At 46.5% G+C, this 26,129-nt stretch overlaps 1 protein-coding gene and 1 non-coding gene across 9 annotated transcripts in view; both read right to left on the bottom strand.

The window, feature by feature from the left end:
• Positions 1–10,256: 10,256 nt before the first annotated feature.
• EFR3B (EFR3 homolog B) overlaps positions 10,257–26,129 on the bottom strand; it is a 143,109-nt gene continuing 127,236 nt past the window's right edge. For 7 of the 8 annotated variants that reach the window (XM_077331295.1, XM_077331277.1, XM_077331268.1 and 4 more), the window contains exons 15-23: positions 20,763–20,924; positions 19,980–20,111; positions 18,687–18,754; positions 17,783–17,910; positions 15,412–15,503; positions 13,738–13,786; positions 12,866–12,972; positions 11,517–11,566; positions 10,257–10,773 (exon numbers count right to left, since the gene is read on the bottom strand). In XM_077331295.1, the coding sequence (XP_077187410.1) occupies positions 10,668–10,773; positions 11,517–11,566; positions 12,866–12,972; positions 13,738–13,786; positions 15,412–15,503; positions 17,783–17,910; positions 18,687–18,754; positions 19,980–20,111; positions 20,763–20,924 (894 nt within the window). In that variant the 3' untranslated portion in view covers positions 10,257–10,667. The remainder of the gene's footprint in view (positions 10,774–11,516; positions 11,567–12,865; positions 12,973–13,737; positions 13,787–15,411; positions 15,504–17,782; positions 17,911–18,686; positions 18,755–19,979; positions 20,112–20,762; positions 20,925–26,129) is intronic. The other variant, XM_077331276.1, reaches the window with a different exon arrangement.
• LOC143827922 (U1 spliceosomal RNA) lies at positions 19,068–19,225 on the bottom strand. Its single transcript, XR_013227441.1, has one exon. It is a non-coding gene; the product is annotated as a U1 spliceosomal RNA (small nuclear RNA).

The raw sequence follows: 26,129 nt of genomic DNA, 5'->3' as shown, positions 1-26,129 counted from the left end.
CAGGTCTCTGAGGCATCTTTGACTGTGCGTCATGTTCTGCAGGTGTCTATTTTATGAACGGATGAACAGAAGCACCTTGCTGGATCAGACCAAAGGTCTGTCTAACCCAGCACCTAAATCAGAGATATTTCTGCCCCAGTGCATTTCACTGGAAACTTTCTTACACTGAACCTCATTTTCCAGGATACATTTCCACATAGAGAATGTCTCCCATTCACCCAGTAAGAAGAGATACCACTGGGGCTTTTCACAATCCACTTTGGTTTTCAAGAAGAGATATTATTATTATTATTATTATTATTATTATTATTATTATTATTATTTAGATTTATTTCCCACCAGAGGATGTTGGATTGTATCCTCCACAATCCCAGTATTAGACATATCTGTGTATAAAGTGGTTCACACAGCCAGGTGCCTTCAAACGGGTGCCTCTGTGTTCAAAGGCAGCTTGGCATTACAGTGTCCAGTTTACCTTGTCAGGAAAGGTTTTCCTGGTGAGTTCACATAATGGAGCTACAATGGAATAATATCCCACAACTCCTATAAAGGCTCTGTTTTGCCTTTTGTTTGTGGTTCTAGGGCATTCCTGTATCTTTATTTTATAATTACAGTTCGTTTGCTCCCTATTTCCTGAGACTCAGGGCAGATTACATCACAATAAAATCACATACATACAGATAAAATATAAACAATTTCTGTTAAATGCAATTAAAATGAAAAGTGAAAATCAAATCATCAATTCCTTAGTTCCTCTATTTACTGGGAAAGGAAGAGAGACGAGGTATGGGGGGGGGGGAGTCATATCAGCCCTAACTGACATATAAATTGGGGGCTTTGACAGGGAAATGTTGCTTAGGGTCTCAGCTATAGGCCTGGCAGAATAGCTTAGTTTTACTTGTACTTTCCTCCAACCTGGTTTTATTTCCCCATCTCCAAAAATATATTATTCCACTAAATATATTATTCCACTAAATATTTTATTTGGTACATACTTATTTGGCATTTGAAGACTTTTACTCTTAAACCAGCCTCCTTTATCCTAGGTGTTGAAAATGCTCCTTCTAAGTTTGGTTAAAAATTGCAATATCATCAATATAAGAAATGTTTGGTAGCTGGGAGTCTATGGGGCAAGGCAAAAAGGTGGGGCTTGTAAGGTTCCACCATTCATATTGTGTGGCAATACGGTGTGTGGAACAGGTGGGGCTAGGATGGGGCAGGGGGCTGGATTCAGATTTCCATCTTGCCACAGAACTTACTACATGACCTTGGACCCATCCGTATTTGTCAGCCTATTTTCTTCACAAGCTGAAAGTGAGGATACAAGTGTGTGGGAGGGGGGTTATATACACACCACTCTGTGCTCCCTGGAGAATAAGTCTTATGAGCAAACATTGCTTTTGAATCACCCACACAACTTTTAATTTCAGTTCTCTAATTTAAATAAATAGATGGAAACTTTTGCAAATCCACCTGAGCATCAACAGTCAGGAAGGCAGGGATGAATGTCCTTGTTCAGAGTATTTTGCTCATGGCCTTGAGTGCTTTCCATTCTTGCCTCTACTCCGGTGTTACAAGCTACATGGAGTGAGATGCCATGACTGACAGCGTTGAAAAATCAGATCATAGCTTGCTATTGCCCCCATGTGTTCCTGGCACGTCACCTGCTTCTGGGACATGCTATTTTCAGTTAAAGCATGAATGTAGTCAGCCACTTGGTTGTCTGGGATTCCGCCACCAGAATCTTTGATACCCTGCTATAGCACTTTTGCATTTTTAGACTGTATTTTTCTGGAAGTTTGCTGTGGTCCGGAGCAACTTCTGGAGTGGACAGCATCCTTTGGACAGGACTTTGGTCCACCAGGAACCCAGATCATCCTCATCGTTCTCCTCTGTACCTTTTCAATTTTATCCACATCCTTCTTGAAGTGAGACCTCCAGAACTGCACACAGAACTCCAGGTGTGGTCTGACCAGTGCCGTATACAATGGGACTATGACATCTTGTGATTTTGATGTGATGCCTCTGTTGATACAGCCCAAAATGGCATTTGCCTTTTTTACCGCTGCATCACACTGCCTGCTCATGTTTAGTTTACAATCCACAAGTACCCCAAGGTCTCGTTCATACACAGTGTTACCTAGAAGCGTATCCCCCATCCAGTAGGCATGCTTTTCATTTTTCTGACTCAGATGCAGAACTTTACACTTATCTTTATTAAATTGCTTCTTGTTCTCATTTGCCCATTTTTCCATTGGTCTGTCCTACCACCCAAACAGCTGCAGTTTTCCTGGGGACTTCTGCACAACATTATGGTCTCCCTTCTGGACCTACCTGAGCTCTGATATAAGTTTGCCCAACCATGCTTTGATTCAGTGGCTCCTAAAAGACTGTACCCCATTTGGATTTGTGCACAATGTGGAGTGGAAGGTGTGGATTTCTGAACTTTCCCACCCATATTGAGCAGCACTATTTCTGCTTCTGCCAGTTCCAGGATGAGAAATTCTAGGAGATTTGGGGGGTGGAGCCTGAGGAGGTTAGAGTTTGGGGTGGGACTTCAAGGGGCTGCAGTGACACACAGACCACCTTTCAAATGGATGTTTTCTCCAGTTGAATTTTTTGTCACCTGGAGATTGGTCATAATGCTGTGAGATCCTTAGTTACCACAGGCTTTGTGGTGTCTTGGTAATCACATTACTATGGCATTAAAAGTATGTATATTTTAAATATGATAGTTAAATGCCCAAACACTATGTCAGGAACTTAGAAGGTTGAGCAGCTACAACTTGGGACAAAATATATCTATTTATTGCAAGGTGCTCAATAATTAAAAATTAGAACAACATTCATGAAATGTAGATAAAAACAAAGAGGGACTGGGTCTAACACAAATCCATCAAAATATTGCATGCTGTGAAAAACGTAAGTTATACTTACACTAGACACTAAACCAATACACTTCTGCTATTAGGTTGCTTTTCAGTGGTCTAAATAATAACCACACACACTAAAAGTATAACATATCTCTTCCAGGCTAGGCAGGTAGTATATGAATCCCAAGAATTAAAATATACATGCAAAGATATTATCAAGGTGTAACATAGTAAATGGCCCAAATAAATATTCTTTTTCTAATAAATGTTAATATAGAATACATATTTAGTACTATTATATATTATAATAATATATATTTTTGCCACCTCTACCTACTCAGGCTCACTTTTAACAATAAGTAATATATCAGAGGGTCATGAGGAAATCTGTATCTCATAATAAGAAGGTAGAGGATATTCCTGCTCAGGATCTGCTTCTTTATAAAAGGAAGAAATTTGAGTTCAAGGAGAGAGAGAGAGAGAGAGAGAGAGAGAGAGAGAGAGAGAGAGAGAAATGGTCACCTTGGTTCTACGGAACATCTGCTGTACTCTTTTTCACCTGAAGGACACGTTGCAGGAGAGTGTTCTGTGGATCTGATCTCTGGCCCATTGCATATTACCGTGTAGGTGTTGGGAAGGTATGAATGGCAACAGGCAGGGAAGGTTTGGATGTCACGCTGAAAGCACAGATTCCATACAATGAATCTCCTACTTCAATCATGATGAATCAGAATGATTTGTGGGTTAATGGAAGATGTTAAATTCAGTAAGTATGTCCTTTGTCTGTATATCTCTATGGATCTTGTGCAAAGACGGACTCACAACATCCTCTAGCAGGGAGTGTTGCTTCTCTTTCTTCGTAAAATACTCCTCCTCTTGGTTCATCTTTCCCATGTAAGCCCTTGCTTCAAGGGGTTCTTCAGACCCAACAAAGGTCAACTGCAGCAGCTAACGTTTACAACTTGTCTCTCACCATAACTCTTATCGATCATAAACCCCTTAGAGTAGGCACTGAAATCCCTAGCATGAAAGGTGCTCCAAGAACCACACCATGACCATCTTGTGTCTTCTTTCTGTTCATGCCAATTAATCCGTTCCTAACACTCTCTGGCCTCATTAAGAACCTGGAAGGGTTTTTTTGTTTGTTTGCTTGCTTGCTTTTGCTTTCCCTTAAAATGTGTGAATTGGTCCACAAGTTCAAATCTGCAGGAGAGGGCCTTCTGCTTCATAGGGGTTGATAGATAGTTGTGGAGCTGTTGGGTATGTGGCCATATAAAATAACCAGTCATCTTCAGAGCCAGTCATCTTCACTGGTCAATGTTTAACTAGGATTTGAGAGGCAAGGCCCAGATTAAAATCCTCACTCTGCCATGGAAGCTTGCTGGGTGACCTTGGGCAAGGAAGCTTGTTGGATGACCTTGGTCATTAGGAAAAAATGGCTGCTTTGGAGGGTGGACTCCATAGTGTTATATTCCATTGATATTCCTCCCCACCCCCAAATCCCACCCACTCCTGGCTCCACCCCCAAAGCTTCCAAGTATTTCCCAACCCAGAACTGGCAACCTGATCTTGGGCAAGTCACTGTGGGCCTTTTCGCACAGGGATCTTTGTTGCAAATTGTTTGCGGAATGAAAAATCGCCATTTAAAATAGTGGAATTCGTCGTTATGCATACCTGCCTTTGTAGTGGAATCAGTTGCGTTTTTTAGCGTTTCCCACAGGCTTCCGGTCTCGGCAGAAATCGCTAGAAAGGAAGCGCTATTGCCAAGCTCGTCCCGCCCCTGGCCGTCAAGCAGCCAATGGGCAGCCGTTAGCATGCTCCCAAACAGCCCCTTTCCCTTTAAGAAAGGTTTTTAAAAAAATAAAACGACCCATAGCAACGAATCTAGGTAGATTCGTTGCTACGGAGAGACCCATCCAGCTGCCTAATGTGACCTGTCGCTTGATTGTATGATCGTTTGCACGCTGCCTCGAGTGATAAAAAAAAAATCCCCCCCCCCTCTCACGGGCCCGATTTTCGGCTGAATTTATTTGTAAAAAATAAAGGGACTTTATTTCAGCAAACGGTCTTTTCAGTGGTTTGTGCTTAGTGACTAAAGGTGAAGGACTGAAGCCAGGGAAGCCTCTAAACAGAAAGAGGCTCGCCGGTGCGTTTATCCCCGCTCGCTCAGAGAAAAAAAAATGGCGATCGCTTCGCCGGAAGTTTGGAGGAGAGAGCCAGGGGGAGGGACTTTGAAGAACCAGCAACAATGGTAACGCACAGGTCTTTAGCGCTACTGTTGCAGATTGGTTGCAGGAGTGTATCGCTATCCGGAGGGTGAATCCACTTTTCTGGATTCCCCTGAAAGCGCCACAACGAAGCGCTTTTTGCTGATTGGTTTCAGGATTGTTGCAGATTGTCTACGACGTCGTGGGTTATGGCAAATTAGTAGCGTTTCCAAATGGCAACCATTCTGCTACTTTGAAGCCGTGCGAAATGGCCCACACTCTCAGCCCAACCTAACCTAACCTCATAGCACTGTTGTGAGAATACAACACAGCAGAGAAGAACAGGGTAAGCCACTGGGGGTCCCCACTGAGTGAAAAGATGAGATATAAATAAAGCAAATACACGAACAGCACAACTCTAGTAAACTCATCCTATATGGATGCATCCAGAATTAGTCCCACTGAGTTCAGCTTACTCACAAGTAGGACTGCATACTGTTTTAACCTGGCTTCTAGTATGATGAAAGAGCCTCTTGTGGCGTAGAGTGGTAAGGCAGCAGACATGCAGCCTGAAAACTCTGCCCATGAGGCTGGGAGTTCAATCCCAGCAGCTGGCTCAAGATCGACTCAGCCTTCCATCCTTCCGAGGTCGGTAAAATGAGTACCCAGCTTGCTGGGGGGTAAACGGTAATGACTGGGGAAGGCACTGGCAAACCACCCCATATTGAGTCTGCCATGAAAATGCTGGAGGGCTTCACCCCAAGGGTCAGATATGACCCGGTGCTTGCACAGGGGATACCTTTACCTTTACCTAGTATGATGAAGGTGGAAGAAAAATCTCTCTCACTGCCCTGTTCATAATTTTACAAACCACTACCATATCCCTTCATCCACAACATGGTTATTTTCTTCCAAATGAAAAGGCCCAGATTCTTTAGCCCTATCTCCAGCGGATAATGATCCATGATAAATTTGCTTTCCCTTTTTCTGATAACTTTTTCTAATTCTACAATATGTTTTTGCATATATTAGGTGATCAATTCAAATACTTAATTTTATTAAAATCCCAATTGGCAGACCTGAAGGAGTTCAGGGGCAAAAGAAGTAGTCTCAAAGTATTCAAAAACCAAGTATCAAAATAATATAATTTACAAAAATTAAATGTGCAGAACACTGTGAGACAGCACTACAACCAGAAATCAGAGACCAAAAGTCAAACCAGGCCAAAAATGCCAAAAATCAAGCAAAGGGGTCATCAGGATCACCTACAGCCGAAAACTGGGAGCTGTGTAGGCCTATGGTAGAAAAAACACAGCACTGCCTTCATTGGCAATTGGAACTACAGCTGCCAGCTCTGCATTGAGAAATTCCCAGGGATTTTGTAGGGCTGCTACCTCTGGGTTGGGAAATACCTGGAGACTTTGGGGGTGGAGCTGGGAGTGGGTGGGATTTGGGGCAGGGAGGAACCTCAGTGGAGTATAAAGCTATGGAGTCTACCCTCCCAAGTAGCCGTTTTATCCAGAGGAACCAATCTGTTGCCTGAAGATGATCTGCAATTCCTGGGGGTCCCCAGGTCCCACTTGGGGATTGGCATCCCAAGGATTTTGGTAGAGTTTGGTTTGGGTAATGTTTCCAGCAGGTGCAACTTCCAAAGCAGTAGGGGAATTGGCTGAAGACCAGCTGTGGATCTGGGAGATCTCCAGCCACTCCCTGGAGCTTAGCAACCCTAATTGAAGCATACGGGCAAGGCCAGCTCACCCCCCAAGTTAAGAGTACCAAACCAACTGTGTGTGGGGGGGCAGCAACAGGGGACAATAGATCTCCTCTTGGGATGCTGCTGTCCATCTGGAATCCACACCAGGCACCCCTGAACTGCGCCCTCGAAACTGCCACAGTGGCAGGGAGGGGAATTCTTGGTAGCAGGATTGCTAGTTGTCCACTCCCAGCAGGGGACCTCCCTGCGGGTGCTTCCCGCCTACTTGCCAGTGCTCAACATGGTGATAAAGGGAAGTGGGGAGGAATGGCAGAAGTGAGTCATCACATCATGCAATGTCATTTTTGCTCTCTTGGCCAGAAATGATTTTAAGGCACTGCATGATGACATTCTGACGTGCTTCTTCTCCTCCTGCCAGTGGCTGGCCCCTTGGTAGCTAGAGGCAGCTCTGGCATGGCACTGCATAATGGTTAGAGTGTCAGATTAAAACCTGGGATAAGCAGGGTTGAATACCCATTCTGCCAAGGAAGCTCCATAGGTGACACGGTGCCAATCATGATATTGCAGACAAACCTACCTCACAAGGTGGTTGTTGAGTTTGTATTTATGCAAGCTCTGTGAGATGACCCCGGGGGACCTTTTGACTTTTTCTCCTTTATATTTTGCAAGGGCTGTTTTCAAAATGCATCCTGCAAAGGGATATCCAATCCCTCCCTTCTCTTGCCACTCTTTGAAGGAGAGGCTGTGGATCCGTGGTAGACCCATGCTTACAGGTAGAGGGGCCCTGGTTCAGCCCCTGGCATCTCCTCATCAAAAATCTCTGCAAACTGGTGCTTAGAAAGGCCTAGCCCTGCCTGAGCCCCTAGAGCAGTGGTTCTCAACCTGGGGATTGGGACCCCTTTGGGGGGGTTGAATGACTCTTTCATAGGGGTTGTGGTAGGGCAAGCAGCTTGGCCAGGGGGGCACCATCCACACAACAGCCTTGCGGTGTAGATCAAGATAGAGCATGTCTGTCTGGAGCAGTGGAAAAGAGTGAGAACAGCATGGTGGGACAACGGGCAGAACTGAACTGAGAAAAAGCCCAATTTTCATACAATCATGAACAATGGATTTACACGCCATTGGTCAGTTTCGGTTTAATTTCCGTGAAAGAACATTTGCATAATTTTATGGTTGGGGGTCACCACAACATGAGGGACTGCATCAGAGGGTCACGGCATTAGGGAGGTTGAGAACCACTGCCCTAGAGCAGGGGGTAGTCAGCCTGTGGTCCTCCAGATGTCCATGGACTACAATTCCAATTCTCATTGTGGACATCTCATGGGAATTGTAGTCCATGGACATCTGGAGGACCAGTTTGACTACCCCTGCCCTAGAGAATGTTTCAGTATCAGGTAGCTTCCTATGTGCCATAATTAAAAGCAAAAGCACAGATCTTTTCTGCACACTTTATTCCTTTTGTATCCACCTCAGTTTCTGCTGTGGCCTCAGTTCAGTCAACTAGTTTCTTTCTTAGATGTGACACTTGTCAAGAACTGCCCAGCTGAATGTTCCCCATTTGATCCCTGGCCTTTGTAGTTAAAGAGTCTCAGGCAACTGCTGCTAGGGTTTCTATTTGCTTTCTCCGAGACCCTAAAGAGCCACTGGCATTAAAAACAGGCAGTCCTGATTGGGCTGTGCACAAGGGAGCATCCTATCACTTGGCAGCTGGATGGAGGGATCTTTAAATGTGTTGTTTTAATCGGGTGGTGTGGAGAGCCAAGGAGCCCCCACTGCCAACCTTGACGCTCAAAATAAAACCAGACATTCACACAGAGGAAATAAGAGTCCAGGGGGTGGCTGATACAAGCCAGCTTGTGTCCGGCTTTTCTCGCACATGACAAAATGCTTGCTTCAAGACAGTCCAGTCCAAATTGATGACATTAACATTTCTTTGAAAAGGGCATGTGGCTGATTTTATTCAAAAATCAACCCACAAATGTCCCCCCCACCAATAGTGACCTTTGTGAGGATCAACAATTCAGTTCACACCTGTTTATGCTTTTCTCCACTCCAACTGCAGAAGGAAGCTTTGTGTGACTCCAATACTCAAAGGTATAGAGGAGAATATTTATCTGTAGATAAATTGCCCTTATCTTCATTCATAAGCGTGGTGTCTATGTAAGTAGCTTCTTTGCAATGTCAAGGCCAGCTTTCAATAATCCTTTTAGGGACTTGCTGGAGAGATGTCAGAGGATCAATGTAAAACACAGAATGTTTCCATTTGTAGAAAAGTCATGGTCTTCTAAATTTATGCACACGTGTAGATAAAATGATGGGAAGAGGAAAATTCTTAAGGTAAAATGCAAGCTGCTGTCTTTGTAATACCTGTAGTTGCTGGTTGGGAGATACCTTAGTTTAGTACACTGGGATTCTGGAATATTGATGAACATTCCAATTGCTCAGATGAAAGAAAATGCACAGAAAATCCGAAAAGGCATTGATTTTTAAGGAGTTGAGCCCAGAGCCCCTGGACCCCAAGCTATTTCCTTGCAGCTACACAGCATCACAGAGAATGCCTCTTTGCAAAATAAAGGAAAACACTTTTGAACATAAAGAGTACTGCCATGAAGGAGCCGTGGGTGGGGATCCTGTCTCCTCCCTATAGGTTTTCTTGCACTGAAATTGCACTAGGGTGGGTGGGGGGGTTATTTCTTTAGTCGGCCAGCAAAAATGGAGAAACATGTTCACAATATATTATTCCTTATCCATTGAATTTATAAAACTTTTCATGCTGTTTGCAAATTTGCAAAAATGTGGAGTTCCCATAGGGCAAAATAGATCCTGGCAAGATTTGCTGGATACTGGTAGGTTGAGGCACATTAACTCTCAAATTATATATTCTTTTGAATGATTTTTTGTTTGTGCACATGACGACACACTCTAGTGTGTTCTGGGTTTCATGCACGCTCTTTCTGAGCAAGACTGTTAATGATGGGATGTTTTGGAGGACATGAATTCATTAGGTCACCATACATTAGAAATTACCTGACAACATTTAACACATGCAGGTATGTTGGCAAAACCCAAGACTTAAAATATGCATTGCTGATCACAAAAGCAACATTAATCTCAAAAAAGGTGCTCCTTTGGCCAGCATTTCTTAGAGTACAATTAATGCCTCAAAACTTCACATATAAGAAACAAGACTGAGAAAATGTCAGTCATCTGTGTTAGAACTAACAGGCCAGAAACCATTCTTGTTCAGCTCTCATATTGCAAGCCTTTTAAAAATCTTCAGGAGGGAATCAGCTGTGCCACTTTAAGAATTACGCCCTTCTAAGCATAGTGACATTGGTGGACTTAGGACGACTGTCATTCTTCTTAGGATGGCATGGCAGACCCCCCTTGGCCTAGTATGGACCTCTGAACAGCACATTATACGAACCCTCATCTGACAGAGCAAGAAAAGAGACCAACACACACAGAATAGATTCACTTTATGTAATGGATTATCAGCACACATTTTCAATTAAAAAGGGGAGGGGAAATTCTAACAATCCTTCCAAAAAGCTTCTTAAAAAAGGGAAGCCACATGATCTTCCCCCACCCTCCACTGTCCGTAGAAAGCTACTTGAATGTCGCTTGCGTCTTTTGCATGACAGAAAGAAAAAAAACACCTAGGCGAGCGTGAAGAGGGGAGAACCACATATGCTTTGAGGGCCTGGCTGTAGGGGGGGTGTTGCCGTCCATCCTGCTCAGAAAATTGTTGGGGGGGGGGGAGTCGTCACACCACCAACTCCACGCAGTTCCACGTTTGCTCATGCAGGCAGCATGACAGAATTTCATGGGGTCCCGGTGACTTGGACCTCGTCCCAGCATGCAGTTCGGCTCTCAGTACACACACAGGTCCGGGAACTTCATCTCGTACACTGGGATGGAGTGACTCTGGGGTTGGCCGTAGGCAGCCGTGATGGTCCCGGAGGGGCTCGGAGGGGGCCTGCGGGGAAGAGAAGGGAAAGAACGGCTGAAGGCATTTCCATGCCAGGAGGCAGAAAAGAGAAATATCACTCCACGTGCCTATATGGATCACGATCTGGAGGAAGTCACAATGAAATAACACCACGTTTATTAATTTCATTCATTCCAACGAGAAGCGTATGCAGGAGAATTTAACCCAGGGATGGAGTCAGATCCTTTGCTTGAGGCATAGACTCCATGATAAGGAAGGACCTTGGGAGGGGTGTGTGCGGGTGGAGCAGATCTTCTGCTTGGGCCTCTTTCCTTTAAATAAGGAGCAAAAGCTGAATACCAGGAAACATGGAATTGGGCACTCTTCTCCTCAGAGATGTCATCTAATTGACCGTTTATGCACTGAGAACTTCACTGCCCCACCTCTCGTGCAGGAGCACAAATAGGGGGTGGATGAGGCACACTGGGCCAAATGCTCCCCCATGTGGGTGCAGGAAGTGGTGGGGCAACCTGCCACGACTAAAACTCCAGCCTGCAGCCTGGCATGAAACCTCCAGTGCATAAACGGTCATTCTCAGAATTCTGTATAGAAGGAAGTATGAAAGCCAGAATCTCTCTCATTCCAGCCTGGGGGTGGAGATATATTTGCAATGTCTCTGATTTTAGAGTAAAACCCAGTACAGCTGCAGAACTCATTGTCACAACATGAAACTCCCCTTCCTTCCACTTCTTGTTTAGACACCCCCCCCCCCCCCCCCATATTCCTCTTACCTTATGGTGATCTCAAATATCTGATTGAGTTTGCTTTGGAGCAACGTTGCCTGCAACAAAATTGGGAATTTGTATCAGTACTGTATTACAATGGCCCTTTTGAGCTGCATGGTTATGTCACAAACATAAGGAGAATGTCCAGTCCAGGGGTAGTCAAACTGCGGCCCTCCAGATGTCCATGGACTACAATTCCCATGAGCCCCTGCCAGCATTCGCTGGCAGGGGCGCATAGGAATTGTAGTCCATGGACATCTGGAGGGCCGCAGTTTGACTACCCCTGGTCCAGTCTCATCATTCCCGCAGTGGTGGGCCCAGAAGGAGCATAGCAGGTGCATAAACCATGCCCCCAGCAACTGCCTCCCAACCACTGGTGTTCTATCACATCTTTATCCTATGCTTTCTCCTCAGGGCACCCTACAATGGCCCAGTGTTTCCATTTGATTCAGAAACACAGGGCCTTCAAACATTCCGCCGTCCTGGCTAGAAGCTCCTGTTGGGCCCATCTTCCATGGATTCGTCTAACCTAATGTAGCTGCTTTATCCTGTGGCGGTGAATTTCACCAGCTAATTGTGCATTGTGCAAAGACAAAAAAAAATATTATGTGGAACTCACATTTCTGCAAGTTTGCAATGCATCAGAAGTTCAAAGAAAGACTACTTATACACATTTCTGGGGCATCTCATGTTTCCATACTGCTAGCCAGTGCTATGGATTGGATTAACCTGAGCTACGGTTCTCCCTTGTTCCTTAGGAACACCACCCCCTTTTCTGATTAAGAGCCAGTTAGGGCAGGTGGGTTCTACCCGGTGGCCCTAGGGGGCGAGACTGTCATTTTATGAGCCAAGCACCTGTTTTGCACACAGGAAAGCCCAATATATGTAATCTCCAATTAAAGGATCAGCAGCAGCAGCTGATGGAAAAGACCCCTCTGTGTTTGCGACCCTGTAGACCTGCTACTGATCAGGTCAGACCTCACAGGACAACGGTACGGGTGCAAGAAGGGGGCATGCAAATAAATCCCAAATGGACACGAGAGAGACCTTGACGGGGATTTTCTTTGTCACCAGAAGGCTTTCAGTGAATACATTTTTCAGAACATCTTATTAATTCTGCATTTGTCTGCTCAACAAAGTCCATTTCATTATAATGTTTAACGGACGTTTGAATTACACAGCCAGCATAATTAACGAACCAGAATAGGCAGCCAGCAGGCATGCCGTGGCTGACAATCCACACATCCAACTGGGACTCTGATTATAGGGCTGCACTCAGGAAAGAATGGTTGAAACCACAGGGGTGCTCCCCATTTCCTTCCACGAGGCAGCCGCCCAGAGAAAGCAATACTCACCCGGGCGCCGCAGTGAGCGGCAATCTCTTCAAAGGGAGCTTTCTGGAATTTCTCAACTACCTGCCGTCGTCTTTCCCGCTCTTGTTCTTCCACAGCCACGCTGTCTACTGAAATAGAGAGGGGGTGGGGAGAGAGAGTGAGGTGGAGGGAATAAGCAAGGTGAGCTCGGAGTGAAGCAGGGAAAGGGGCTATGGCTGCTGGCTGCAGAGCTGCTGTATCCTTGTGGCCAAGTCCTGAACCCAGGACTCAATGAAGGCAGGATGGACCACCCAAGTTGGTGGGGTCACTGAGAGCAGCGAAAGCTGTGAGGACCACAATCAGCACAGGGCTTGATACAAGGATACAAAGGGCTTCAAACTTCACAAGCATCACAAACATAACAAGCCCATAGCTAGTGTGTTACTGGTGTAACAGACATCCAGGATCCTGTATGTAAGAAGGTGAGTAGTCATGTCTTTAGCGAGTTGTAGAAGAAGAAGAAGAAGAGTCGGTTCTTATATGCCACTTTTCCCTACCCGAAGGAGGCTCAAAGCGGCTTACAGTCGCCTTCCCTTTCCTCTCCCCACAACAAACACCCTGTGGGGTGGGTGAGGCTGAGAGAGCCCTGATATCACTGCTCGGTCAGAACAGCTTTATCAGTGCTGTGGTGAGCCCAAAGTCACCCAGCTAGTTGCATGTGGGGGAGTGCAGAATCGAACCTGGCATGCCAGATTAGATGTCTGCACTCCTAACCACTACACCAAACTGGCTCTCTAATTGAGGTAGTCTGAGCGGTGACATTTGTTGCACACGAACAGGGAGAGCCTGCCCGCAGCACATCGCTGTAAGAACTACAGCTTTACAGCTTGGTTTGTTTCAGAATAGATACGTACCAATTGCTTTCTTAAGCGTTTCATAGGTGATTTCTTCAGCAGGGGCTCTCTGGTTGGGGTGGGGAGGACAGAAGCAGGAAGAGAAGTATTAGAAGGTGGATGCTCACCCACAAATATCACAGGGAGACTGTTTTACAGAGCCACAGGACTGGACAGCATCAAGTCGCCACATTACAGTGGGGTGTAACACTTGGGACAGATAAAAAAATAAAACTCCAACCTCCTCCCCATTTCCCACCAACCATCCCCCAGTGCCTCAGAGGAAGGCCCATGGGTGCCGTGCATAGATGTTTACAATAGATGTCTAACCTGGAGGGGCCCCTCAGATCTTCTGTGCCCTGGCCTCAACCAAAGACCTAGCAGAAGAGCACCATCTTACATGCCCTCTGGAACCACAGAAGCTCCTGCAGGGCCCGCAGCTCTTCCGGAAGCTCATTCCACCAGGTCGGGGCAGGACCAAAAAGGCCCTGGCCCTGGTGGAGGCCAGGTGAACCTCCTGAGGGCCAGGCACCACCAACAAGTAGTACCCACAGCGTGCAAGGCCCTGTGGGGGGCATAGGATGACTGGCAGCCCCCTCAGATATGTAAGGGGAAAATTGCAATGAGTCACTTGCGCCACAATGTGCTCCTTGGAGGAACATGAGAATATAAAAGCCCAGGAAGAAATGGCTGGCACAAACAACCTGAGCCCAGAAGCCTGTCCAGTTTATGGTTTCACACAATGGTCAACTAGATGGCCCTGGAGGGTCAAGCAGGCAAGGCACAGAGGCCAAAGCCTTCTTTTGAATTCCCTTCAACTCAGAAACTAAGCTTGGCTAACCAGATCATTCTCCTTTTGTTCAAAAAAGGAGGATGAATCCATTTATTTCTTCCCCACCCCACCTAAAACCCATCTGTTCCCAACTACAATTTGAGAAACACAATGAAGTGGGAATCCTTCTCCAAACCTGGCTTTTGCTGTTGTTGAGGCAAAGGCCTCCATTCCTTGGCACCTAAACTGCAAATATTAGTGCCCTATACATCAGCAACTATGGGAAATGTATTTTTCCCTGCTCAGTTGCAGCCTGGGCAGGAGGAAAACCCAGTGGCAATGCTCCCCTGCGGCCAGAGTCATTCCAAGACACCAAGATTTGTATTTTTGAAACAAGGAATTAGTAACAATGAAGACGCCATCATAAAAGTCCATGTTTCATTTCCTTTACTTGATTTTACTAAGCAGCATCTGGGGAGTGTGAGGTTAGGAGAACAGAACCTGACGTGTAGGCCTGATGGACAGGGAGAACACAACCACTTCTGGTCTGGGGTACTCAAGATTGCTCATAGGCTTGTTTTCTAGCTGTGTGAAACATGGATTTCAATTGGTGGGGGTAGGGTCCTAAACTCCATTGACTGACTTAGCTGGTGCTTCCAAACTTCTCTTCTCCTCCCCTTCAAACTGTGAAACTGCAGTGGTGAAAGTGGAAAGTGCCATCAAATCACAACCAAACAATGTGGACCTTGAAGGGTTTTCAAGGCAAGAAGTGTCCAGAAGTGGTTGCCTACCTCGATGTAGTGACCCTGGGCTTCTTTAGTGGTCTCATGTGCAAATACCACCCAGGGTCAACTCTACTTAGCTTCTGAGATCTATCAAGATTGGGCTAGCTTGGTCTTTCCTTAACAGCACAATTACCATACCTCCTCCTTTTCGGGGCTATTTCTTGACTCCACTTCAACCTGCAGGGAGATGGTCTCTCCAATGCTCTTCCTTTTCGATAGCCGATCCTCATCTGAAATACACAGTTGCTCCATTATGAAGCCTTCCTCCTGCTCACTGCCACAGGAAAGGAGAGGCCTTTTGAACTGACCTTCCTGGACCTCTCAAGAACAGGGTACAAACTGAACCACAAGGCAAAATTCATAATGAATTATGCCCTGGTCGTTGTTTATGAAACAAAGTTTATGATGGGTTGTGGATAGAGAAGATTTCTGCTCCCCACGAAGGCCACAAAACAGCAGTCTGCTCCCTGCTGCTCAGCTGTTTTGAAATTTTCGTTGCAAAGGTGACTGCACAAGAAAGCCACTGCTCAGCTAGGTTTTTTTGCTCTTTCTGAAAACCCCATTGAAGGGGACTGAGGGACCATGAACCAGTTCAGTTCATGGTTTGTTCACAAACTAACACAAACAACATTCTTCCCCTACTGAAGAACTGGTAGAAAATGGAGTCCAATATTAGATTATATTGACTAGTAAAAATTGAGATGAGAAGAAACAATAGATTTTTAGACCTCATTATTAATGTTGGGGAAAATACAAATCCTGGAAAAAACGCAGTATGTAGTATATGATATTAGGGCAATATAAAAGAAAAACTTATGTATTGTGAAGTGCCAGCTATATGCTTCTCTTTTCTTCAATAAGTAGTTTGGTAATATACACTATATAGCAGTAGTCCCCAACCCCCGGTCCGGGGACCGGTGCTGGTCTGCAGATTAGTTGTACCGGTCCGCAACTCCTCCTCTTCCTCCTTCCTGGCTGCTGCCTCGGGGGCTGCCCTGCCACTCTGCTGCCGGCTTACCTTTGGTGGTCTCCGCCGCTTGCCATGGCTGGGGCTCCCACTCAGCGTGGCACTGTGCAGCTGCTGCTGGCAGCGTCTCCCAGTGGACAGTGGGAAAGCAAGTGGAGCAGGGGCTCAGGCAGCGGCATCCCTCGGCAAAAGACTACCCCCCATCCGACCCTCAGTAAAATTGTCAAGCGTTGACCGGTCCCCGGTGATAAAAAGGTTGGGGACCACTGCTATATAGTATTTCTTTTATGAATTAAAAAATTGTTTAAAAAAAGATTTGTAAGTTATGAAGATGCCTTTACTTCAGAGCTCTAACCCAGACCCAAGGCCACCTCCCCACCAAAAAGTGTAGTCTTGCATTTTCAAATTCTCAAGTAGTGTCAGTTTTTGCTCTGTGACATTTTTTTAAACTAGAGATGCTGACAGAGGTCTCATGCTTAGCTAGGAAATGCTTCATAAAAATGTATAATTAATTCCAATTCTCCAACAAAAACAGTGAGGGGTTAGAGATCAAGTCATATGAGGAAAGGCTGGTCTGTTTAGCCTGGAGGGAAGGCGACTAAAAGCTGATATGAGAACCATCTTCAAGTACTTGAAGGGCTGTCACATAGAGCAGTGGTCCTCAACCACCGGCCCGCGGTCCAGTGCCAGGCCGCCAAGGGCTCAGCTCCGGGCCGTGGCTCCTTTCCCCGCCCCCCCCCCCCCCGCAGTGAGAAACTTCCCAGGCCGCAAGCAAATCAGCCACCAAAGCAGCCGATTAGCTTGCGGCCCGGCAAGCTTCCTTCTGCGGGGGGGGGGGGGGGAGGGAACTGAGGCGGCCACCGCGCACTCACGTTTTGCGCCACGCATGACAATCTCACACATACGCACATGCATGACAGGTCTGCGTATGCGCGTTTGCAGCCCCACCAGGAGCACAAACGCACATGCGTGAAATTGCCGCACATGTGTGCTTGCGACCACGTATGGCGAAAATGCACATGCGTGGACAAGCGCGTTTGTGCATGGGCTGCCGCGCATGTGCGGCGCCCAGATCGCCCTCCCCCCTACTGGTCCGCAGCCTGAAAAAGGTTGTGGACCACTGACATAGAGGATGGAGCAGAGTTGTTTTCTGTTGCCCCAGAGGGTCAGACCAGAACCAATGGGTTGAAATTAATTCAAAAGAATTTTCGGCTAAACATCTGGAAGAAGTTCTTAACAGTAAGAGTGGCTCCTCAGTGGAACACTCACTGTGGGAGGGCAGAATTTCCTGCATTCTGCAGGGGGTTGAACCCGGAGGTCCCTTCCAACTCTATTATTCTATCATTACAAATCCTAATTATATTTGGTCATTCTTGTGACTTCTGAAATTACAGCAGGCATTGCAATATATGCTGAAGAATATCTTCAGACAGACATAAGGACTAGAAACTTGTGACCTGTCCAGAAAGATTAATCCTACATTTAATGCCACAATCTGCACTTTCTGCCCTTGTACCCCTGGACCGACAGCTCAGGCCATACCTGTCAGCTGGGGAACGTAGGGGGTGCTGAGCTTGTCGGAATTGTAGCCGCTCCCTCCCAGCACTTCACTGATCTTGCTTTGCCGGAAGAGGATCTCGGGCCCAAGACGGTCCAAGTTCCTTGACAGCCTTGGGGAAAGAAGGACAGACTCCAGTGAAGTTCTCCACCAGCTTGCTTATCGACTGGCTTCAGAGAAGATAGGAAATAGGAAGAGCCGAGAAAAAGGAAGGCACCCTGGAGCAAGAGGCCAGGAGGCAAACCCGGAGGAGCAGAGTTTAAGGCAATGGCGATTCAGAAGCCACATCTAACCTGTGGGATTCTTAAAACCCAGCATTGGAGTGGTTTAACAATTTGTTGGCGATGCTGGCTCACTTACCAGTCTGAAGCCCTGCTTAGCAGGCCGATGCTTGAGAAAAATTGTTAACTTGTGAAAGGACTGGATGCTCTAAAGCAGGGGTAGTCAACCTGTGGTCCTCCAGATGTCCATGGACTACAATTCCCATGAGCCCCTGCCAGCATTTGCTGGCAGGGGCTCATGGGAATTGTAGTCCATGGACATCTGAAGGACCACAGGTTGACTACCCCTGCTCTAAAGCACAGCAGAATTGGAGAGAGGTACATTTCAGAGCCTTTACCTCCTTACTAGGACTGCTAAACGGAGGCTGGCTTGTCCTCTTCCTCACAATGGCAGATTGTTTTATAAAGGTGTTCTGCAAATGTGGGAAACAGAAACAGCTGGTGTCCAATCTTGGAGTCCTCAAAATTGGCCAGGAGACCCAACCCCTGGTTTTAGAATGATTTCCAGTTTGGAAACACCCAGTGGGACGACATGTCCGCAGATAATTCCACATTTGGTTTCTTTACCCAGTTCTGGTAGCCATTATACCCGCAGAGACTCCCTTACCTGGGCTTTTCAGCAAACACACCTTCAGGGAGGAGGTAAGGTGCCTCCTTCTGCCTCATCTCTATGACCTGGCAAAGGAAAAGAGGGATGACTTGTTTAAGCCAATAGAAAGCATCTAGCTCCTGTTCATTGTCTCCAACATCTGGCCGTCCTGGTTAGGTCACTTGGGGGGGAAGGGGGGTCCTGCCTAGCACCTACTGTAAAGTCACAGGCTCATCCTAGTGATCCTGAGTTATGCATGCATGCTGCTAAGGCACAGTCAGCAAAGGGAGGTGGTCTGGGATAAGCTGTCTTGGACTCTGCGAAATCCAAGAGACTTCACAGCCCAGAATATTTTGGGAGGCAGCCCTCCTGTTTTTATATTTTTATTATTATTTTCCCCAGGGGAAAACAGTCCCCCACTACCACAAATTATGCAGTCAAGTTTCCCGCATTTGGGGGAAATCACAGGGGTCAGCACACCCGGAGGGCAATGGATGAGCCTCACCCTGGGAAAAAACTCCTTCATGATCAAGGTGTCTCCCCTGCCAGGTAAGTATCAGATTGAAAGCAGTTTTTCTATTTCATGACATATTTTACATTGTTTAAGCAGGGGGTTAGTGGAAAGATGAATATTGTATTCACCTTCCCCCCAAAGTGTTCTTTTCCTCCCCCCCCCTCCCAAATAAACATTGGGGATGAATTCCTTCCCTCCACTGCCTCAAAATTTTCAGCGGCTGCACATCTCTCCTCAAACCTGCTCCCCTCAACAATGTCAAACCTACAGAACAGACTGATGTTGCCCCCAAAGGGCTAACCCCAAAGACTGCTTCTTTTGCTGCTGCCCTTGGGAGCTACGGGCAACTAAGTGTAAGAGAAACAAAAGCCAACTCCACGTCCCCCAAAGGCCTGTTTGACTTCCCATCATCCAAGCTCTTATCACTGCCGCTTCAAAGCTAATGTGGCTGTTAATCAAAAACACACAGCCCTGAGGAACAGCCCTCTATCTTGCCATCTCCCAAATAGCATCTGTCTGAGGCAGATGTGTTCAGCATTCCTGCAGACGGCAGCCAGCAAAGTAGCACGGGGATGCAGTAAGCACTGCACAAGATGACACATTGTGTCATCCATCTAGATTAGCCGAGTGATAGCAAGACTGAGAACACGCAGATTGACAAGGGCTGTGCGGTTTATAGAACACCTGGCTTGTCTTGTCGCAGGAAGCTGTGATCTGCCAACGGGGAAGTGGCCCAAGAAACAACCAAGAGAGAGGCGTGTGAGAGAGAAGAAAGAGGGTGAGAAACAAGGCTGGACCTCATGAATGTGCTGGCAGAAGGCAGGAACTGTAGTCAGCTGGCTGATCAGGTTCAGATAGGCAGCTCCCAAGGCGTAGAGGGCACAGCGGTTATAAAGTGGCAGGTTATCCTCGTTGACCAGGGCCACCTCCTGAAAGGAGAAGCAGAATGGGATGGATCCCTATGAAGGGCACTGCCAGAAGGACAGTAAAGACCCTAGTATTGCAATGAGCCACTTTTCATATTTCATAGTATTGCAATGAGCCACTTTTCATATTTAAAAATCCCACAAAGTGCATTGCGAGCTGGGAGAGGACATGACATCCCAGGAGGCCACACACAGCTAATACGCTACCAGTAATCCAGTATTTGCTCGACAACCTGGGCTCGAAAGCAATGTTGGACTTTTGAGAGACTGCAGCCAAGTCGCTAAAGGAGGTGGGAAATTCTATGGTGGAATTCACAGTGCTATGACCCACTAGAAGAGGCGGAAACACAGATCCTGCTCTGCATCTTTTTTTTCTGCCTCAGATGTAAGCGAGATGGGCAAAGGCAATTCCAACTGGAGAGATGGCATGTGCATGCACGTGTCTGTGTGCGCGCATGTGTAAGCAGCTAGCCCCTCCCATCCTCAGCACCACCCCCTTGATCCACGTCGGGGTTCTCCCAGAGCCTCCTTGTTGCCATGCAGCTTCATCACACGAGGTTTGGCTTGCCTCAGGCACCTCTGGGTACCTTGGCCCTCCCTTCTGCCTGTTTGTGGGAAGACTCTCTATTCCTCCTCTGCCCGTTGAATGCTCACCTGCATGGCGAGCACCAGGCGGATGAGGTCCACCACCACCTCCTCGTTGGCTAGCTCGATGCTGGTGAGCGCCAGCAAGCTGTAGAGAGCCTCGTAGTGAGCACGATTGTTGCTCTCCTCCTTGCAGCTCAGGTACATGTGCCGATACAGCTGCTGAGAATGCTGGGAGCAAAGAGAAAGAAGCCATCCTCAGATACTGCTTTACCTGCAGGTCCCTTCCGCCACTCCCATCCTGTCCTCTGCTTATTGGTGCTCCCCATGTCAACCTTGTACTGCTCTCCATTTTCCTTCTTTCAGTGGTCCATGCCTTCCCACCCTCCTCAGGGGTAAAAGTAGTAGGAGCCCCAATCAAATGACACTGAAGCACGTAAACGCTAAATACATAAAGATTTAAGTAGATAAAGTAAAGATTTAGATGCTATGAAAAAAGCTAAAAGAAGTAACAAAGGCCTTGTACACAACTTTGCAATGGGGGGGGGGGGCAAGGGAATCAGGCAGCCAATGCTTTAGTATGTGTCAGGTTCTTGCCAGCTGCAACCCCATCAGATTCAGAGGAAGAAGCAGTGTGGAGAGTTCTGCTGGAATCAGCACCAGAGCCACAGAAACCACCAGCCCACTCAGAACTGGCCCAGAACCTGAACCAGGTGCAAGCACTCACCCTCTGGCCAAGCACCAGCTGATTCTCCACCCTCGTCTGTCTCTCTCAGAATCACTGCCTCTCTGTCTCTCTCAGAATCACTGCCTCTCTCAGAATCAATGCGTTGCAAGGAATGTTTCATGTAACTGGAGAGACTCACTCAGCCAGGTTAACAGCTCAACATAGGTCTGGCCTCTGTGAGTGCTTGCAGAGCCCTGACTAATTAGTTGCTGAGTGTCAAATTTTAAACTAGGGTGGAGGCAACAGCTAGCTGTGCAGGTAATGTTGCTTATTCCTGAGCTGGCACTCCCTGTTCCTGCTACCTTGCTTCAATTGGATTTTCTGTGCTCTACTGACCTTCGGCTACAGACCTGGATTATGGACCCTCTTATGCCCTTGTCTGATTTGACTGCTTGTGTGAGTGACTGTTCCGTCTCTGGCCTTTGTGCATCCTCCTCCCTTAATACTGTTTCACCTGATCTTCGCTTATGACTTGGTGCATCCTCCTCCCTTGAAACTTATCTGCTTGGCAGCATGCCACTCCTGGGCCATGTCTGGAAACGAGACAGGAGTGTCTCCAGGTGCTGCTTCAAGCTGCTGAGTGAAGGGCCACGTTTCCTCTTCCCTGGCGGCAAAACATTTGCAGTGATGTTGTTACTTCTGCTGAAACTCAGGGCAAAGTCAGACAAGGCAGTCCGTCTGCCAAATGCAAACTGACCCCTTGCTTTTGCTCCAACAGGCATTGGGGCTCTGATGGTAACTGGAGGGTGACATGAACCTGCCATCTGCAAACAGATGGAGATGCTGAATTGTGGTTTTGTCTGGTTTTGCCATGAGTCTCAACCAGAACTGGGGCAGCTGTGCTACAACTCACAATGCTCTTGATGCTGCCGTACCTGGTAGCTGGAGGAAGCAGAACAGGACCATCAGTTTGGAGAAGGCAAACAGGACAATCAGTTTAGGGAGGGAACTCCAGAGCACTGGAACCACCTCAGACATCAGCTCTGTATGCGACATCTCCATCTGGTTGCAAAGGTTGGTGTTCAAAACTGGGCCTTGCTTACTTATAAAGGGAGGTTATTCCTATAGGCAGGCTTGACTTTATCATCTTTTTAATTTCTACTTTGAATCCTCTCTCAGCCATTAAAACTTTTGTGGAATTCTAGTGCCCAGAACTGACTGTCAATGTGATTCCAGCTTGGTGTAGTGGTTAGGAGTGTGGACCTCTAATCTGGCATGCCATGTTTGACTCCCCGCTCCTCCTCCACATGCAGCCAGCTGGGTGAAACAGGGTTGCACTTACCTGTAACTGTTGTTCATCGAGTGGTCTTCTGTGCAGTCACACATGGGTTCTGCGGAATCGCAGGCCTGCCACGGAGAGGAACTCGCAAGCTTTTATACATATAAAATTCTAGAAGCTCCCAAGAGTGCTCACCCCTCCCCTACAGAGGGTGACTTTCCCGCCCAAAGTCACATGATGTGGGAGGGGTTAGCACTCTCCCCTCAGTTCTCCTTCCTGCCGCCGGAACAGGCAAGTCAATCCATTATCAGCGGCCCACTGCGGGGAAGGAGGGAGGGTTGTGTGACTGCACAGAAGACCACTCGATGAACAACAGTTACAGGTAAGTGCAACCCTGTTTTCATCTTCGTGGCTTCTGTGCAGTCCCACATGGGAGACTAGCAAGATCACGCACCCTGGAGGTGGGTGTGGGCTTACATAGCAGAAAATGGATTGAATCCACTCTACCCACAGAACCTCTCTCCAGGAGTTGACATCTATAACAAAGTGGTGGACAAATGTGGATGATTGATCAGGTCACTCCACTGGGGATGTCTATTAGAGGCAATCCAGGCAAGAAGACTGCAGAAAAAAACTCTGAGAACATGTCATTCAGAGAGATACCAATAGGGCCATCTACTTCAGGCAAAGCTTGTCAGTTTATGGAAACATCATTCAACATGGTAATATCTGTACTGAGGCCCTTCTACACATTCATGGATCAGTAAGGCAAGTAACGATTTCTACATTGCCTGGATCAGCCCATTCCATTATTTACTTGTTTGGTTTTTTTAACCAAACATATCCCATACACATAGCCCTCTCTGCTTCAGAACCAGGTGTCAAGTCAGGAGTAACTTAGAAATCACTTGGGGAAGAAAAACCATGTTCGGTTTTAATACTACTCATCTCAATGAAATCTTAGAGAAGAGAGGGCCATCAGATAAGGTAGACGTTTCCTCCAACCTTCAGGCTGAATCCACGGCCATCCAAAAAGGATGTACTGTAATACATAAATCTGTCAATCAATGAATCAAAGAAAAGGCAGATTCACAAATGCATTTTTAACGGTTGAGTTGCTAACATCTTGCTATCCTGATCTAGAAACATTTCCATCTACACCAATAGAACAAGTAGAAGAGGGTTTGTGGTTTACCACCCACGCCCTCAAGACCCTAAATATTAACCACCAGCCAGGAATAGCAGACGAACTATCAGTTGGAATTGCCTGACCACTAGGTGATGGTGGAGGTCTCTATGCAGGAATTCTGGCTCTGTCAGACAGGCAATGAACCTGTATGCTTGCAGTAGGAAACATACTCCACTTGGTCTACAGGTTGCTTCAGAAATGCAGTGTACACTGTCCAGTTAGAACTTTCAAATACCATATCTAGGAATCCTGCAAGGGAAGAAGAAGGTTAATGAAGAATGGAAAGGTTTCCCCAGTGGGTTGTGAACCCGCTGATACCCCAGAGCACAACAAGCATTGATTCCAGTAGCAAATGAGTACCCTGTACTGCTTCTTGCAGCAAAAAAGGAACTATGTTTGGAGTGTCCATTATTGACACTCATATGTGACCGCAATCATTGCTTAATCTTCCCTGTATCAATCCAATTCAATATATGCGCTGAGGCTAGCACCAAAGCACACTGAGGTTTCCCATCATGTAGATGACAGAGACATGTTGAACAGAACCTGAGCACTGTAACATAACCTCAGGTAGCCTGTTTCCACCATAGTAATTCATATAGGTTTATGCCATGGAGTCATCTGTAGGCAAACAGGACCTGCTGTTCTTGAATCCTGCACAATCAAAGAATCAAAGACACATAATAGTTCTGACCCGGTACTCAGACAATAATAGTACAACGCTTTCCACAGTCAAATAACAAGGCAACTGTGAGGATTTCAAAGTCAAAGGAGATAGTATCAAGGTATCCCCTACTAGAGATTCAATGTGATGAGTGTAAGAGTATGATCTTAGAGATCCTGCTTCAAATCCCCACTCTGCCATGGAAATTTGCAGAGTGACTCTTTCTCAACTTATCCTACCTCACAGGGTCACTGTGAGGAGAAAGTGGAAGATCACTATATCAGAGCCCTCAGGAGAGTCAAGGGAATAGGGAGTTTCAACCAAAGGTGTTCCTTAAAGATTCTACTTTTTTGTTTTTGTTTTTTGTTTTTTTTTTCCCTCACCCACCCCCCAGGGGGTGGAAATCTGTTTTCCAGAGGGATAGCCTCAGTAGTCCTTTCAATGGAAAAAACATTGTGAAATAGATCCATAAATGCCACATTTCAATAGGGAATGAGCACAGATGCTGCAGACCCACAACTTGGACAGCATGCCCAAGGCTCACTGAAGACTGGATTCAAATACAAAAGGGAACCTGCCTGACCATCCAGTCACTGAAATAGGGATACACATAGCAACTATATAGCCTGATGTGATCCACTATAGTTGCAATATAAGTTGGGAATAACCAAGTTGCAGACACTAGACCAAAAAGCAACACATTATAAACATAATAAAAAGCATTATGTAGAAATGCAGGAATGGATGTAAGAAGCCAGTGCCCTTAAGAGTGATTATGGCAGACCATAAGCTTTTTGACAAATGAGGGAGACTCTTGTTCATGACATATGAACTCCTCAATCTCTCTGTACTTAGTATGTCACCCAACATACAGGATAGCTGTTTCACCTACACTCTTTAGGACTATTATATACATAAAGGTAAAGGTATCCCCTGTGCAAGCACCGAGCCATGTCCGACCCCTGGGGTGACGCCCTCCAGCGTTCCCCCAGCAGACAACACAGGGTGGTTTTCCATTCCCCTCCCCAGTCATCACCGTTTTACCGCACAGCAAGCTGGGTACTCATTCTACCAACCTCGGAAGGATGGATACACACACACACACATATATAACACTGTCTCTAAGGATGGCTGCCACTTCATCGATCAGGAATGGTGGATGCCAAACGGAGGCTACACCAAATGCTCTGCATCATAAATATACAAATACAAAAACATTATTATTATTATCACTGTTTCCCAAACATGGGAACAATAGGATAAGTTTCCAGAAAATATACAAAGGACCCCCAATGCTGGGGCTGCAGATTCCCTGGGGATTAAGCAGAATTTCCATTTGTAGCATCCCCTTACCCTCTATTTTGAGGGGTGCACAGCTGCATTTGAGTGGGCGGGATTGTTTGGTAGATCTGATCAGGATAAAAGAAGATCCTGACTATGGGAACCTGCATGCTTACCGTTGCCAATATTTTGGCTGTCAATATGAATTTCTTTATGTACCCAAGCATCTCATATGTCTGAGCACTAAATGTTTACCATCAAAAGGAAAACCCCCCAGGTTTAGACCTTATTCAGGGAACCACGGGGAATGATTAGCCAAGAATGATGATGCATTACAATATAGGCTGGCATTACCG

The sequence above is a fragment of the Paroedura picta genome, chromosome 1 (genome assembly GCF_049243985.1).
Source record: "Paroedura picta isolate Pp20150507F chromosome 1, Ppicta_v3.0, whole genome shotgun sequence".
NCBI lineage: Eukaryota > Metazoa > Chordata > Lepidosauria > Squamata > Gekkonidae > Paroedura > Paroedura picta.
Note: the sequence above shows the minus strand (reverse complement) of the source record. Positions and strands in the feature narration are given on the sequence as shown.